The 15,857-nt window shown below is 38.2% G+C and overlaps 2 protein-coding genes across 6 annotated transcripts in view; both read right to left on the reverse strand.

The window, feature by feature from the left end:
* Window positions 1-4,923, reverse strand: part of LOC110856555 (acetylcholinesterase) — a 49,127-nt gene extending 44,204 nt beyond the window's left edge. For 3 of the 4 annotated variants that reach the window (XR_004836332.1, XM_035857114.1, XM_035857112.1), the window contains exon 1: window positions 59-1,698. The gene's annotated coding sequence lies outside the window, so the exon portion shown is untranslated. Of the gene's footprint in view, window positions 1-58; window positions 1,699-4,461 lie in introns of those variants that run through there. The other variant, XM_035857113.1, reaches the window with a different exon arrangement.
* A 6,925-nt stretch (window positions 4,924-11,848) lies between these two features.
* On the reverse strand, window positions 11,849-15,219 carry LOC110856580 (integral membrane protein 2B). Of its 2 annotated transcripts, none has more exons than XM_022105064.2 (7): window positions 14,983-15,219; window positions 14,649-14,837; window positions 13,859-13,999; window positions 13,429-13,548; window positions 13,234-13,348; window positions 13,007-13,153; window positions 11,849-12,934 (listed from the first exon to the last, which is right to left on the reverse strand). In XM_022105064.2, exons 1-7 carry the CDS (start codon window positions 15,061-15,063, stop codon window positions 12,816-12,818), a joined length of 912 nt encoding a protein of 303 aa, XP_021960756.1. In that variant the 5' UTR covers window positions 15,064-15,219; the 3' UTR covers window positions 11,849-12,815. The 2 variants fall into 2 exon arrangements, with proteins under 2 accessions (XP_021960756.1, XP_021960755.1); XM_022105063.2 differs by having other exon boundaries at window positions 13,429-13,611; window positions 14,983-15,216.
* Between the last annotated feature and the right edge of the window lie 638 nt (window positions 15,220-15,857).

The raw sequence follows: 15,857 nt of genomic DNA on the forward strand, positions 1-15,857 counted from the left end.
GAAAACTTAATCGACTCCCTTTTGTCATAAAGTTTCGTAAAGTGTATGAATAACTTACAATGCAAAGTTGGTTCGTTGCTTGCTTTCTTTCTTTGTGTACTACGTTTCCTAGAATTCCTTTCGTCACCAGCACCAGCACCTAAGCAAATAATCCGCCAAATGTTGTACGCACTTTGTTCGCACCTTTTCACTCACAAATACTTTTCATGCATAGTTTTACACACTTTTTTTGCTAACGAACCATTAAAATTCCGGAGTGCTTAATTCCATAATATTCAGTCAATCGTTTTACAAATTCATCGCAGATTTTGATATGTTCTGGTTAGTTAAATAATTGGCAACTATATTGATATGTAGGTTGCAGTTTGTACTTGTTTTTTTAGCAGAGATTGAGAGCAGGCCGACCGCTCAATGAACGAAACACCCAACAAAGTTTATAAATAGAGACGTGAACTTCATTTCATGTCATTTGTGGTGACGAGGCGAGTGGAATAATTAGAATTATTCTACTACTTAATGCAGAGTCACGTCGTTTCACAGCATTTTTTCGTAGACGCGATGAGATATGTGGGTAATTTCTTTGATATGTATTTGGTATTTCTTACTTAAGTATTTTTTGGTGATCAATGAAAATACGATAAAGTGAAAGTAAAAGTGAAAGCTATTATTTTTTTACTTGGATCCGATCCGTGCCTTAATCTTTAGCCCGGAATGATAAAAGTGGTGATGATATTGTGAAATCACGGTTGAAGAAAACTCAAAATCCGGTTCAAGGTCTCTCCGAATCAAGAATGAAGGATAATAATGATTCCCTGCTACTTATTTGGCCCTGCAGCCGTAGTAGTCGGTCGTAGTAGTGAAAAGTGGTGGTGGTAGTAAGTAGTAGATATTATTACGAGAGATGAATTTGATTCGGTTTTCTGGGTTACGTTAGTCCTTGAACATTTCCCTTCTCTTGTACCTGGACGTGTTGTCTGTGAGTGTGTGGTGTGTGTGTTTGTGTGTGATCTGCAGTTGGTCGCTTCCCCACTTTTACTCCTCTCTTTCTGACCTGGCAGAATTATTTATTTAGAGCCTGAATCCAGATATTCCACCACTTTTCGGCTCCGCTGCACCAACAACGACGACGACGAGTAAAAGTCTCTCACTCACTCACTCACCCACCAACGCTTTCACTCTGTAACAACATGTATTTTAATACGGATAACAAATCCAGCCAGGAAAATTAGTCTCGTCTATGTCTGGGAGAAAGTAGTAGAAACACTGCCGGGAGATCAGCCGTCCGTCGGTCGGTCGGTCGCCGTCACAGCTCAGCAGAGCTCAACTCCTCCAGGGCTCGAGTTCCAAGAGGTGACCACTATTCCCATGTTCCAAAGTCGTCTTTTCAGAGAAAGAGAGCGAGAAATAGTAGGAAGAAGAAGGTGTTGTTGATATGTAAATATGTTGTCCTCTGATGGAACGGCACTACTTAGCGAGTAGTAAGTAGGCAAGAAGAGAAGCGCGTGAGTGAGTGCTTGTTCGAAGCTTGTCCAAGTCTCGAAGCAACGACGGATAACGAACGACTGTTAGAAAATCCGCAGTGCAGACCGAAAAGACGATGGAACGGGCGAGTTAATGCTTCACGAGGAAGTATGGGTGCGAGTGGCACGTAGAATTTAGATTTGGAGCTGAACTGTTGTACTAGTCCAGTCCACGGAGCAATTCCAAGAGCAATTCTGCCAGAGAAAGGAGCCAGAGCCAGGCACCACACGGGCAGAGGCAGAGAGAAGCAAGACTTGAGTTGGAGAAAATTCATACCACTATTCCTACTGAAGATGATGATGGTCCGGGTGGGGTGCAAGAGTGCGTGCTTATCGAATAGATAAGGCAAAGAAAATAAGATACACGTCCCCCCCAAAATTTTAGGTACCGAAATTCCCAAGAAAAATTGACATTTCCGAAAAAGTGAAAGTAGTGAAAGCATATCCACACATTTCCACCGTGAGCTCTATGCATGCTGCAAAGTCTCCTGATTTGAACATCAGACAAACGCAGCAGTCGCTCCGACTACCCGCTTTCGATACCCGGGAAAAAGCGACGAGGAAAGAACCGAAACCCCGGGAGAAAGTTGTAGTAGCTTTGGAGTGGAGTCGTGTGGTGGTTGGTAGTACATAGTAGTGGCTGCTGCTTGGTATGGCATGAGGCATAAAATACACTCTGGAATAGGCATCTTATCCCTACGAACCACACTAACTCACCATTACCTTCTCTCTGTCTCGACCGAGAAACATGGAAATGCAATGCACTACCTCGTCGTAGTAGATTTCAGTTTAGATTACAACGGCAGCTTTGCTACTAACATGCCGAGTATAATAAAGCACACATTTTATGTGTGTATGTACAAGGACAATGGGGTATAAGAAATGGTCAATTCTGCCTACAAAATTTATGCTACAATGCCCCAGATGAGGTATGCACCTGTGTAGAGAGAGCAGCAATCAAGGTCATGTCAATTGTTCCCCAGATCGAGAGATGTGTTACGCAGCAGACCTTTCTCTCTCGCTTTCCCTCTCTGGTCGGTCTGGCTCTTGTAAAGTGAAAGGAATAATAAAGGCTACTGGGCAGGATAATGTATGTACAGTGTTGTGTACATGCACACATGCACCCTTAGAAAACTGGTATTAAATCATTACTGGCATATGACTTTACCGGCACTGGTAATAACGGGCAGACAGTTTAGTAATTTTCTGGTAATGAGAAATTTACCACTGAGAAACAAACTACTACCCCTCCGGTACGAAATTATTACCAAATCAATACCAGTACCGAGTATATATCTCACCCCTACCAGATTTTTAACAGTGTACATTTTACAACCACAAAAATGCCGTCCTTCTCATTCTGCAGTTCATAATGTGACATGTTTCTCTTCTTACAATATGAGTACGTCCACTTGAAAGTAGTTCCCACACGGTGCACATTTTGTCCCGTGAATCACAAAAGCCACTCTAAAAACGTGGGAATCATAATGTTGAATTGGGAAAAGTATACGTTTTTCCCCGTCTCACGTCTACCTGCCGGTTCATCTCTGCTCCATGTATGTCATTCCAGTAATGAAAATATATTCGAGGCATGGCAGCGGAGGTGAGTTTGTCGAGAAAGGTGACACACTCGACAGGCGAGAGAGAAAGGGAGAGAAAGGTGAACCGTCGTAGTTTCAGTTTTACATCCACAGCAGCAATAAATATTGTTATGGACTTGTGTAACTCCAGCCAGCCAGCCCTCCTCCCTTCACTCTCACTTTACTTTACTGCTTGACTATGCATTAAGACCAAAGAGCATAAAACAGCACAAGAAAGTTCCAAGGTTTTATCATCTAATGCTGGTTGGGCTCGCCGTCAACTAATATAATCCAGCAGAGTGGATGCAGGTGGAGGGAGAAAGTAAGTAAGTGCCAGAGACTCATGCACGGTGGGTGAAAGTTGGGAGAAAAAGGACTTGATATCAGCCTTTACGGATGACTTTGCTTCTCCACTATAGGGGAAAACAATGGGAGGATATATGCATGCATGCATGACAAGCCAAATTCAGGGGGCAAGTCAATCTCGTGTCAATAGTCTCTCTCTCTGTCTCACTTTTGATGCGAGTGATTTAAAGTTTGCCCCATACGCTGCTAACTTAAGTTAGGAGGAGACTGCTCACTACGTGGGGATACCTACTTATGAAACAGACAGGAAAGAATGACATTTCCTCACTGGTTTCATAATGCGTATTACTAAACTAGAGTAGAAATCCATTCTTATTCTTACAGATGAGGTTATGATTACAAATACTACAGGGAAAAGAATCATCCAAGAATGTAGTCAGTAATGAGAAGCTTAAAAAGACGGCTCTCGTTCAATTTCCATCGCTTTTCCATCGCTTTTGACAAATAAGTAAACGCCTAGAGTTTGTTGTTCCAGATTTACGTTTGACCATGATTTGTACATTTTAAACACCTCTATTTCAAAGATGTAATTAAAGTTTATACCAGTACTGGCTATACAGAAAATTGTACAAATGAGTTGTTCAGCTTTCTCAATATTTTTAAGATTTATTATTCTTCGTGTGACTGACGTGATACAGTCGATTATTAACACGAAATGGGACTTTGATGCTCGAAATATTGTAAATATATGTAAACACTTGGCTGGGGAGAAAGTTTACGGAATGCCGTTCATTGCATGTTTAGTCTCATGTAAGCTTCCTTCTTCTCGGTCTGGTGTTTATGATCATACTTCACACACCTTCATGAGCAAGGAATCTGCTACGTATATGCATGTGTGGGAAAAGTAATTGAAAGTTGGATTGGAAACGTATCAAAATTATTTCCCTTTTGATGACGGCAAGCTCAATGAAAATGTACGTGTTTCCCGAGCAATGAAATAGTCTTTACGGTTGTATGTATAAAATTGCATTGTTTTGCATATATGTATATCTTACCTTCAAATGGTTGTGTGTATTCGATTCACAAAAATTTGCATGCCACACTTTACACACACTTAAACTGCTCTCTTATTTCTATTTGCACGAAACGAAATACAAGATGGAAGACATTTACTTATAATATTCCTGCATCGTTAAGCTTGCCACAGATTAAGCGCAAGCAGTGATGAAAGGAAATGGATGTTGAAGTGGTTGCACTTAAGAACTGATTTAGATGATTGACCGTTGTACTTACTAAATCTCGTCTGCCTTAATTCGTGTACAGTAAAATTCGGACGAATTAACGAGTGGGATGGAATGGAGGCTAACTTTGGTGGTATCAAAAAAATTCCCCCTTCTAATTTAGCTCGGCTCGAGTTAAGCAAACACTTATAAATTGACTATCTTGTCATGCTGTGTGTGTCATCATTCTGAATCTGTCTGTGGATCAAACTATGGTAGCCGGCAGGACATATAATCAGAGGGTGGATATGTATTTCAGAAAAATTTGCTGAAATATGTATTTAATATTTTTAAAAAACAATACTTACGAATAGATACAAAAACAATTGTATTTCTGAATATGGATTTTTGTGGTCGAATTTCTTTAAGCAGAAAAATTTCGCCTTAAAATGTTTGCAAAATATATATTTTTAAAAAAATATCTAAAAGATTTACGTATTTATCAAATAGTAGCGAGAATATTTACGAGCATCTTTATATATCTGAAAACTAAAAAAAATGAAATGTTTGTAATCTATACGAGTTAAGGGACACATAGACAAAGTCTAACAGTTAGTCGTCGTCAAATTAAAAAGTAGAAAAGAAATACATATCCGTACTCCGCTAATAATTGAGACAATTTGCAAGAAAGTTGCGTTAGTGCGAGCGAGAGCAATGCAATGGGTGAACGTATGCATATAAATAATGCTTTGTGTAAAAGTTGGGAGAAAAGGAACGTGTTCAACTGCACGCGTATAATGACGAGAGTCTCGTTTTGCAGTTTTGTTATGTCTGCTCAAAAAGCGTTGAATAGCATCCCTCGTCACTGGATGGATGAATATCATCATTGTACTTAATTGTGTGTGTAAATTGACTGGAATCCGTATGTATTTATGTATGTAGAGTATTATTTAGCAGTCATTTCATAGGCATGCTTTTTGTTGGAGGGTGCGTTGTTAATGATATAAATCTGATTGGGGTAACTCCTCCCGACAGGATTTTCGTGTTATTGCGGAACAAAGCTACATGTTCAATGGATTTATTATGGTGAAGATAGATTAATAGACATGCATGACACAGTTCGAAACGGAATGCTCGGGATTCTGAATATACCGTAATTTGGTGTGAATATACATACAATTTTTGAATTAATTTGACGCCAGTAATATATTCTAATGAATTATAACTTCTTTAAATCATTAAGATAGATGACAAATATATGTCCATGGTCATGAGATTAGTGAAATAGTCTACCTAAATTTTGTAAAATTTCTGCATTTTCGACTTTTACGGTAAAGATTGTTGCTTTAATTTGATTCCATTTTTCCTAGCTTGTTATTTAAAAACGGTGATACATCCGAAGATAAGGTTTTTTTACAAGGCAGAAAACAATTCTACCAATCTTTACAAAATTTAAATATTAAATTTGTTAAAATTTGTGAAGGTGAAGACACTCCTCAAGTCCTTATATTTATAATGCGTATTTTGGGGTAAGATCAAAATAAATTTATATTTAGCAAAAATAATGACACAGTTAAGAATAGCTAAGAATTATCTAGTACAATCTAACAATGAAAATTGGAGAATGGATTTCAAAATATACGATCTCTCAATGGTCACGTTTGACAGATATATTTGCATCTGAAGAGAAACCCCCCAGTAAATTTGGAAAGTGTTAAATTTGTAGACTTTTTTTCCTCTTTGGATGCAAATATCTCTGCCAAACGTGCCCATTGGGAGATCGTATCTTTTGAAAATTTCGTATTAATTAAGTTTGTGATCGATTGACACTAATTTGGTCAAAATCTGAGAGCATACCCCGTGAGACCTCCATTGTAAGTTTAACAAACTGTAAATATGTACAAAATGACCTTGCTCACTTATATTTAAATAAATACGTACATACATGCTATAAATAAATGACTTGCAATACGATAAAGTGCAGAGAAAATCATTTCATAAATTAACCTACGAAATTGTATCAAAGATAAAATCATAATTTCATGTCTGGTCAAAATCATAAATAAAAAGTAATATTTTTTATATGAGAGATGAACATGAAATCACAACATTCTAAACAAAATAAAATGTGTGCGTGGTTAGTAGGAGAAGAGGGTGGATCCGCAATCAACCCTTTATCTTTTTTGATATATAAATCCTTATTTTGCATCATGAAACTGTACTCTTTTCGCCTTAACGAAGCCACTTTATCTTTTTTTCCTGCAATTTAAATATGCTGCATACATATGTATTCTCTAGTTGCATACATATTTACTGTTTCCTAAAAAATCATTGCATGTAGTTAGGTAATGATATAAAATTTGAATGTACTGACTTGACTACCTGCATATTTTCCAGGGCTGTAGTTCTCCAAAGGGCGAAACAGAACGAGGTGGACTCTGCTTTCACCACGGGGAAAGTAGATACGCAAATGAACCTGGTACATACTTTGGACACACCTCTTTTTATTGGTCATCCAACTACAATCCTGATCTGTACATACAAACATTCGCTGAACCCGATTTCTCATGGTACGAAAAGGCCAGTAAGACCACCTACATGCATATCGTGGCTTTTCATGCAAAAGCTGTCGCCTTCAAAACCAGGTGGAAATATACATATGCAAGTTGTTGGTCAGATAAACATGCGAGAAAAACGTGACACCATGTCATGCATATTTAGTTATGGAGTCTCATATTTCCCAAAAATGGATAAAAAACATGAAAATAAAACAAATTGATACAAAAATGCATCCAAAACTTATATGTCCAATTGGTTTCTCAACCAACAACTTTTGCACGAACGGCGACTTTCTCTACTTAATAACCTATAAATCTCTTGATTGTTAATATTTTACGAGTAATTTAGATCAGCAACAAAACATGAAACATGAATATTTTAATGAAATTCAATTACTTTAATAAACTCAAGACAATCACACACACATTTTTCTTTTATCTTACTCAATATAATACCATACCATATCTGTCTAAAGATGAAAACCAAACCTGCATTACATTATGAACGGCTTTGGTTAAAAAGTGTCAATAAATGTTGATTTGCTACAAAGCAAAGCTACCTCCGTATGTATGTCGAGGAGAGCTTAAGTAACGTACAGTATTTGCTAAAAGGAAGAAAGCAGCAAATGTAAACATGTGCATAAGTCGTGGTTCACAGGGAGGAGGAGGCGGAGGAGGAAGACCTACATACATTCGGATCAATTGACTATTTGACTTTGGCGACGATCAACCAGAAACGAATCACAATGACAATCAGGTTTACTCAAATTCTAAATTGAATCACGAAAGGTCACATCCGACTTGATTCGACTTTATTCATCCATCCTTTGACTCAGAGGTTGCAAGCCTCGCTAACTCCAAATCCAAATAGGAGACGAGATCTGAGGCAAAGCGAGTCCACAAAATATAATACTGCACCATCCAATCCTAGCTCGGATCAAGATGAGAAAATAGATTACGACTCTCCCAGCAAACTACAAAGGTGACACGTACACACATACTTTTTTTGCTAAAATATCAATTTATTTATGTGTTTAAGGTAAAATTATGGGTTATTTCAGATGTATTTACATATGTACATGCACTCTTAGAAATACAGGATTAAAATAATATTCATGATATATGATTCAACCAAAGTGAGAAATACGTTGTGGTAATAGCATAGCTAGGTATTTAAGTTTTACCGTATATATAGCAAATTTCTATAATTTTAATTCCAAGCGGTGGCTATTTATGTACTTTAATATCAAGAAATCACAACCTGGGATTTCGTAACTATACCAGATTTCTAACAGTGTACTTACATACAGTTGTATATTTCCATATAACAATGGAGATATTTTGACCAGAGGAGAAAACGCGTAGTAAATTTGGAAAGTGTAAAATTTTTCAACTTTGCTGTGCGCTTTTTCCTCTTCGGATGCAAATATCTCCGCCAAACGTGCCCATTGGGAGATGGTTTCTTTTGCAAATTTCATATCCATTAAATATGTCATGGATCGACACTAGTTTGGTCAAAATCGGAGAGCTTACGCTGGGACACCTCCATTAGAAGTCTTCCAGGAAATAGAAAAGTGCGGATGATTAAATACGATCCCTCACAAAACCAGAAAGACAGCAAAGACAAAAGCACTATCCGACGAATGTAACTGGTTAAGTACATAAAATGGGTTTTAGCGACATAATTGAATTTAGAATGTCAAATGCAAGAGGCGAAGATTCGAATTGGTGTCCATTCCATACCCACCACGTGATACAATCCTCTTTACAAAATGAAACATTACACAATACATACTTTGCGCTATACACTTATGTAAAGAAGATAAGTGTTTGCATATCTTATTTCGTGCCTCGTATGTAACACAATATTACATAATAGCGTAATATTTAAATATACGGTAGCCAACAAGGCTGGTACATAAATTCTAAACAATCCTATTTGCTAATGTGTAGTGGTAGACATGAGTGAGTAGCTTTTTGCACTTACAAAATTTGGTATCGCATCTTTGAAACCAAATTCAAGTACGCATTACATAACATTAAATTAGAGGATGCAAAATAGATAGGTGGGAAAAAAATGTGTAGAAAAAAACGTTACAAAAATATTAGTGTTTTCCATTTCATGCGTCTTTTCCTATATCGACTTTTGATCATTCTCAACTCAAGCAAGAGTTTTCTCTTTCCGTTTTTTTATCAGAAAGGAAAATCCGTTAGAGTTTCAACTCGTCGTAGTAGAGTCGCCTTCTTAGCAGGTACCAGTGATCCCGTACCGGGTGCAGTGTTTCGGGTGAAAATTACCACGTGCAAGAAATAACGGGGAGAAAGTGGTTTTGTTTGCGGGTATTTTGACCTGCAAGAAATGTAAGGCGCAAGAAACTACGTCCCGACGCTATATTTCATACGGCGCGTGGCTTGATGCCGTAATTTTGTGCAATTACGCGTGATTTCGATGTCCTAATAACTCAAACCGTTTGGAATTTGATTGTAAAAATCTTTTCAGATAAATTGCATCCAGACCCGTTTGGAAGCATAATTATCACAGAAAATATAAAATATCCCCCCTGCTTAAAAAATACGAATTATAAAATTTTGTTAGCATCATAACATACTTAAACAGTTTTTTTTATTTCTCGCACTTTCTCCCAGTATCTTGCACCTCGCATTTCTCTTATTTCCTCCTTTCCCTTGCAAGAAATGTAGTAAAATCCCCTTCGCAAAAGGAAACCCTTCCTGGTCGAACTGGCCTACGACGAGTAACTCTCTCCACCCAATCCAACGGAATGGGGTATGTACATACGTAGGAAAAGACTTTATTTTATCGTATAGTCAAGTCAATCGCACTTACTCCTCTCAATTTAATGGTGGTAAAGACAGTGGAGAAAGAGAAAGTAGAAGAGAGGAGAGGAGGAAATGGTATACGGAATAAGACACTTTTACCTTCTTCTTTTTTACTCTGCACCAACCAACCAACCAACTCCTTGCATCGCATCCATACATTTTCCCCTTTAGCTTTCACCCAAGGAGAAGAAGAAGAAGAAGAAAGAACTACCGCATTCTGGGCTCGTTCTCGGCAGCGTAACTCTGCTTGAAGTAGGATCATCTTGAAAGATGTTATTGGATGAATTCCAAATGCCACTACTGCAATTTTGTCCTTTCGCATCTCTCTCTCACACCGACCGACCGACCAAACCGACCCGTGCAGATGATGGCAGGCAGAGGCAACGACAAGGACGACCAGAAGCCATGCCACACAGCAGAAGAGGAGAGGAGAGGAAACTCAAAGCAAACTTTGTAAAATATAATATGGTTGGTGCTCCTTCTCCCTTCCGTCGCCTATCCTTTGAAGAAATGGATCAAGAAGAAGGACGGGCGGACGCGGACACGTACATGCCACGGACCAGAAGAAGCAGGACACGACAGTACGGACAGGGAAAGTGGGCAATGGATGGATGTACATAGTCGTAGTAGGTGGTCGTATTATCGGTATACGAAGGAGAAGATGCAATGCGATGTTGAGAATCAAATGAACTTTCTCCCTTGCTTGAAACTATACGACATTCTGGGTCACTTTCACTTTACTTAATGTGTCAATAGCTTGTCGGATCGAGCTGCTGCTCGTGGTGGGAAGGACACCATCAAAATTTCTAGCTCCCCTCCTCCTCCTCCTCCTCTTCTTGACAATATTGGCACCGAAGACATCTCTCCTTCTTTTTGGCTGCACCCCAAGTTTTCTTAACGGCCCACCCTGCAATAAGTCGAGATTTTTGGAGAAAATATGAATTTTCTAATATTGCATGAGTGAGGAGGAGAGAGAGCATAATAATAATAATAATAAGTGCCCTACAGGACATGGAACGACAACAATAACGGACTTGGTTTGGCTTCGGGTGCTTCTCCAACGAGACCAGGACGACCACTTTTCCTTACCTTTCCTTTCCTCCTTCTTGGGAAACTCTTGCCTACAGGTTCAGGTTGCTTTCTCTGCCTGAAAAGGATGTCAAGTCTGCATCCATCCATCCATCCATCCGCTTCAAGACCCAGTTCTACCTCCACTACCAAGTATTTATTATAGGGACGAGGAGGAGGACTAGCTCAAGGATTCTAGGCAAAAGTCAGTCCTACATGTGCATGCATGGATTGGATGGAGAGAAAGGTAGTCGTCTTGGTCGTCGTTGGGTCTTTCTGCTCGTATGAAAAAGTCAAGTCTTGATTCAAGTATCTTATGTCTACTCGTCTCTCTCTCTGGCTTTCTCTCCCGTAATGTGAACCTGCCTTGGACAAACTTCTTTCTTTCATGTCATGTCAACTGCAGGCGGGGAGGGAGGAGGGAGGGAAGAAAGACAAGCCGTGATGGCGGTGGTCGTGATGTGGTACTCCTCGAGGAGAGATATTGCTGTTGCTGCAAAAAGAAGAAGTTTGGTTTGGGGGTTGCGAGATGTTGGGATGAATCTGATCAGGGAAAGTGGACCTTTCCATTTATTCCTCCTGGACGTGGTCGATTAGTCTAAAATGTTTTCGGGAACAAAACTAAGCTGATGAGAAAACAGTTTCACCTTGAGAACCACCAGCCAACCCAATCTCGGGGATCAAATCAATATGATGTATGTATGTACATGTACTTATATGGAATGATAACCAGTAAGCGTTTAAGCGGGGTAAGTATATTTTTTTGGGTTTAAGTAAGAGAGTTGGTTGGTGGTGTTTTTATTATTTCTGAAATGTGGTACACTTTTTTGTCATGTAAGTTATGTAAATGCTAAATTTGAACTAAGATCTACTTTTTTAACACACAAATATACAGGTCACCACCGTTAAGTAACAATAGATTATGCGAGCTATATATATTTATAATTCCCTCAAAAAATTGATTGACAAATAGTCCGAAAATCTTGCGGAATGTTACTTCGTACTATATCCATCGGGTCGAGACTTTGGCATATTTAGGAGACCTTTTTTGGGGGCGGACATGAATATTTTGCCCTATTTTTTTTAGATAACGAATTGTCGTGTGTTTCTGACTTGTAGTTTTAACGCACACATAAATACAATTTAGTTTTTGGTTGGTATAGACAATTATATGATTGTTAGCACGGTTGCACGACAATGATGGTTCTGACTATACATACATGTAAATAGTAGTTAACAAATGAGATAAACAAAAATTGGATGGGGAGTTTTACCGCTGCATTATCAGTGAAGTGACCTACAATATCTCGCACGTTCGGACACTTTTGGAAATTAAATTAATAGACAGACATGGGTACTCCACGCTAAGAAATATTATATAGATATATATACTCTATTTTCACTTACATTATTGTGTCTTATCCTACCGTATCATAATGTAAAATGATTGAACGATTACTGATTGGATGATGAGAACTCATAAACGCTAAACATCAACGATAGGTAAATTCTAAGCATTATATGCAATTGCATTGCAGCAAAACGATATTATAAACCTTGGAATTAGATATACAATACTAGAATTTAATAAGCTATAAACTATAAGTGAATACTTGAAATAGGAACAGGTTATAATAAATTGTGTACGTACGTAGTAATCGCCAATCTTTCACGGAACATAAAGATATAAAACAAATGGATGGGTGTTATAGAATCGTATTTGAATTAGTGATGCTCTTGAATCCCAATTTGATCCAGATTAACAATGTCGTAGTCGATGGTGTATAATCCAGCAAATTCGGTGAATGGGAGCTCATGAGCACTTGAGATTGACCGCTTGTAAACTGGAAATGTAATTTTAAAACAATATTTAAGGTGAAGTGAGGTTGTCGATTTCTTAATGTTTAATGACATACCTCTGTCAGTAGCTTTTTCCAGACGGTATGTCGTCTTGTCTTCACATTCTTGCTGAATGTATTCTCCTAGTTCGGACAGATCATCAACGGCAGGCAGCACGACCCTCATGTTTTCACGGACACGTTGCGTATTCACGGAATAATACCCTAATAATTCATGGAACAGAGTAAAATGCATAGTTCAGCGATTTATCCTTTACAACATTTGATATTATATTGTTTGTTACCTTTCCACATTTTTTCAATCATATCGTACATGGATTTCGGGGGCAGAATCCTTTCTCGATCGAGTGGCATAATGAAGCATCGCTTTCCAGTTTGATCAACGATAGCAGTTTTGTTCTAATTTGTACAATATAGTAAATTATTAGAATTTTGTGACGATCTAACCAGATGAGGTGCAGAAAATATATTTCTTATACCGAATCGAACTCATGAATGAATCTTCCGAGTCGTCCATTTTTGAAATCGGGCACTTCAACCTTGGTGTACTTTTCATCAGTCAAATCGATTTCAAACTCCTCACGGAAAAAGTTGGTGTCCTGGTAAGATTCAGCATCGGGGTCAGAAGGATCGTACCAATTACTCAAACCATCATTGTCAATCTACATAAAATAAACATGCAAAATAATAAGATAACAAAAAATAAATAAAAATTTATGGTAAGGTATTTGCAAACATATGGAATGGAATTAATTAATGGACAGAATAGAACATATACAAAGAGAATTGACATAATTAACATGCAAAAATGAGTATGCTGAGTACAATACATAATTTACTAATTAAATTACAATAAATCGAACTCTCGTTCGATCTCGTTCTTGTTCGCATAAATTGATTAATTCCCACCTTCTTTGCTCCTTCCAATTTTTGCATGCCCAAGAGGGGATCATTCAGTTCCGAGTCCCTGAAGTTCTGATCAATTCGTCCACTGTGGTATGGAGATTCCGTTAGATAAGGGACATTACACCATCCTCTCCATTTTTGGAGCTGTTGGAATAATAATAACAAAGAGAAATTAAATACCGATTATAACCAGACGTGTATGCAGTTATGCTTGAGCACAGATTATATTAATCTAAAATGAGTCATGTAAAATGCCTGGTGAATATTCGAGTCTATACAATAGTTAGGAGTATGCAGTTAGTTAAATGCAAAATAAATGACTCATTAAATTCCTGTATCTAATGACTCGCAAACGAACGAAGGCCATGCATCCAGCCGACTATTTCGTCCGCAATTTAACTCGCTATAGTATTACTTCTGAATTGTGGGCGTGATAAATTGGGATCAAAATAATCCTCCATGTTCGCTTAATGGCACAATTGAGTGGTAGTTGAATAGATTGGTAAATTAGGTTAGACTTTTGATACGGATCAGTTAATAAATCTGAATCCTGGACAAAAAGTATAAATAATTCAGCGTTATATTGTTAAATGATCCATATGCCGATACCTTATCTATTTATAAATGTTTATAATGCACAACAAGCCAGCAGAACATCCTGATAAGATTTACTCTCAACTGGCTGCTGTTCTGTCATTTAGCTTATCGTTCTGAAACTAGGTCAACGTCTACCTATCATCAACTGTTGAAGACGATGAACAGTAAATAAATCACAACAAAGAGAAACACTTACCCTTGCCCTGGACATTTGCTTGTAGATATACAGTCCCCCAAAGAGTCCAACCGTCATGACCAACAGGGCCATGATAAGGAGACAAAGCATGGTCGCTGAGGACACTCGAGCCGCTCGGTTGCGAAGAATGTAATGATATCGCTCATTTAACCGTTGCGCTCCAGCGCCTCCTTTTTCAGCATCCAGGCCCTACAAAATTAGAAATACAAAGTGTCAAACTCCAAAAACTCGAACCTAAAAGTAATGCTAACTAAAAGATGAAGAATCTCAAAAATTCTTAACCAATCAATCAATACACTAATATTTTGTTTTTATAAAATTAAATTATTCCTACCTCAGCATTAACCGGCAGAACAAGGGGAACCTTATCCCCCGGCTTCTTCTCCCCACTCAACGGTTTTGTGATAACCGTCATAGTTCAGGAATTTACAGAAATTTTGATATTTGTGGAAATGTTGATTTGGTAAAATGGCACTCAATACAATAGATCACGCATCAGCTTACTCGCCCTTCGTTTCAATGGAATTCTATGTTGTTGCTGGATGAAAGCTCTACTGATTTCTGCTGCTGCTCTGTCTGACCCGGCGCACGCGTAAAACGGAAATGAACGAATGAAGCATACGGAGCATTCACCATGAAAATTTACATTTGATCTAAAGATTTTATCAAATGCATAGCTAGTTAATTGGTGAAAGTTAGATAACTGTGAAATTATTATGCTTATCGGGTTTACGTTATCAGGAAGTGATACATATGAGATGTGAAGATAAGTTGAGCTACTTGATTGAGTTATTAATCTGCTCTGTTAAATACATGAAAATAATCTTATTGTGTTTTGCAAGGTTTAGAAACAGATCTGTATATAAGTATGCATCGTCATTTGCATAAAACGCAATTAGGGTTGGTCATCCGATCCGATCCGATCCGATCGGATTATCCGAGATTATCCGACCACTTACTATAACATGTATCCGATCCCACCCAATCCGATCCGTCGGATCGGATCGGATCGGATCGGATCGGATCGGATCGGATCGGATACTATCCGACCATGTTGTAGCAAATGGTCGGATAAAAATATCCGATCCGATCCGACGGATCGGATATTATCGGATCGGATGGGACCAACCCTAATCGCAATATTTCTAATCAAAAGAGATCAATGTTCTTTGATTCCATTCCGGTGTTATTATTTATTATCGTCAATCG

This window comes from Folsomia candida, unplaced genomic scaffold, assembly GCF_002217175.1.
Source record: "Folsomia candida strain VU population unplaced genomic scaffold, ASM221717v1 Fcan01_Sc016, whole genome shotgun sequence".
In the NCBI taxonomy this organism is placed as follows: Eukaryota; Metazoa; Arthropoda; class Collembola; order Entomobryomorpha; family Isotomidae; genus Folsomia; species Folsomia candida.

Bases quoted from the DNA above. Each gene is read 5' to 3' on its own strand.
- LOC110856580 (XM_022105063.2), bottom strand. From the start codon at position 15,063: ATGACGGTTATCACAAAACCGTTGAGTGGGGAGAAGAAGCCGGGGGAT. The intron at 13,349-13,428 runs GTATAAGAAATA...TGTACAAATTAG, and splicing joins TCATTCATGAGTTCGATTCG to AACAAAACTGCTATCGTTGA. The intron at 13,154-13,233 runs GTAACAAACAAT...ATGAATTATTAG, and splicing joins GATTGAAAAAATGTGGAAAG to GGTATTATTCCGTGAATACG.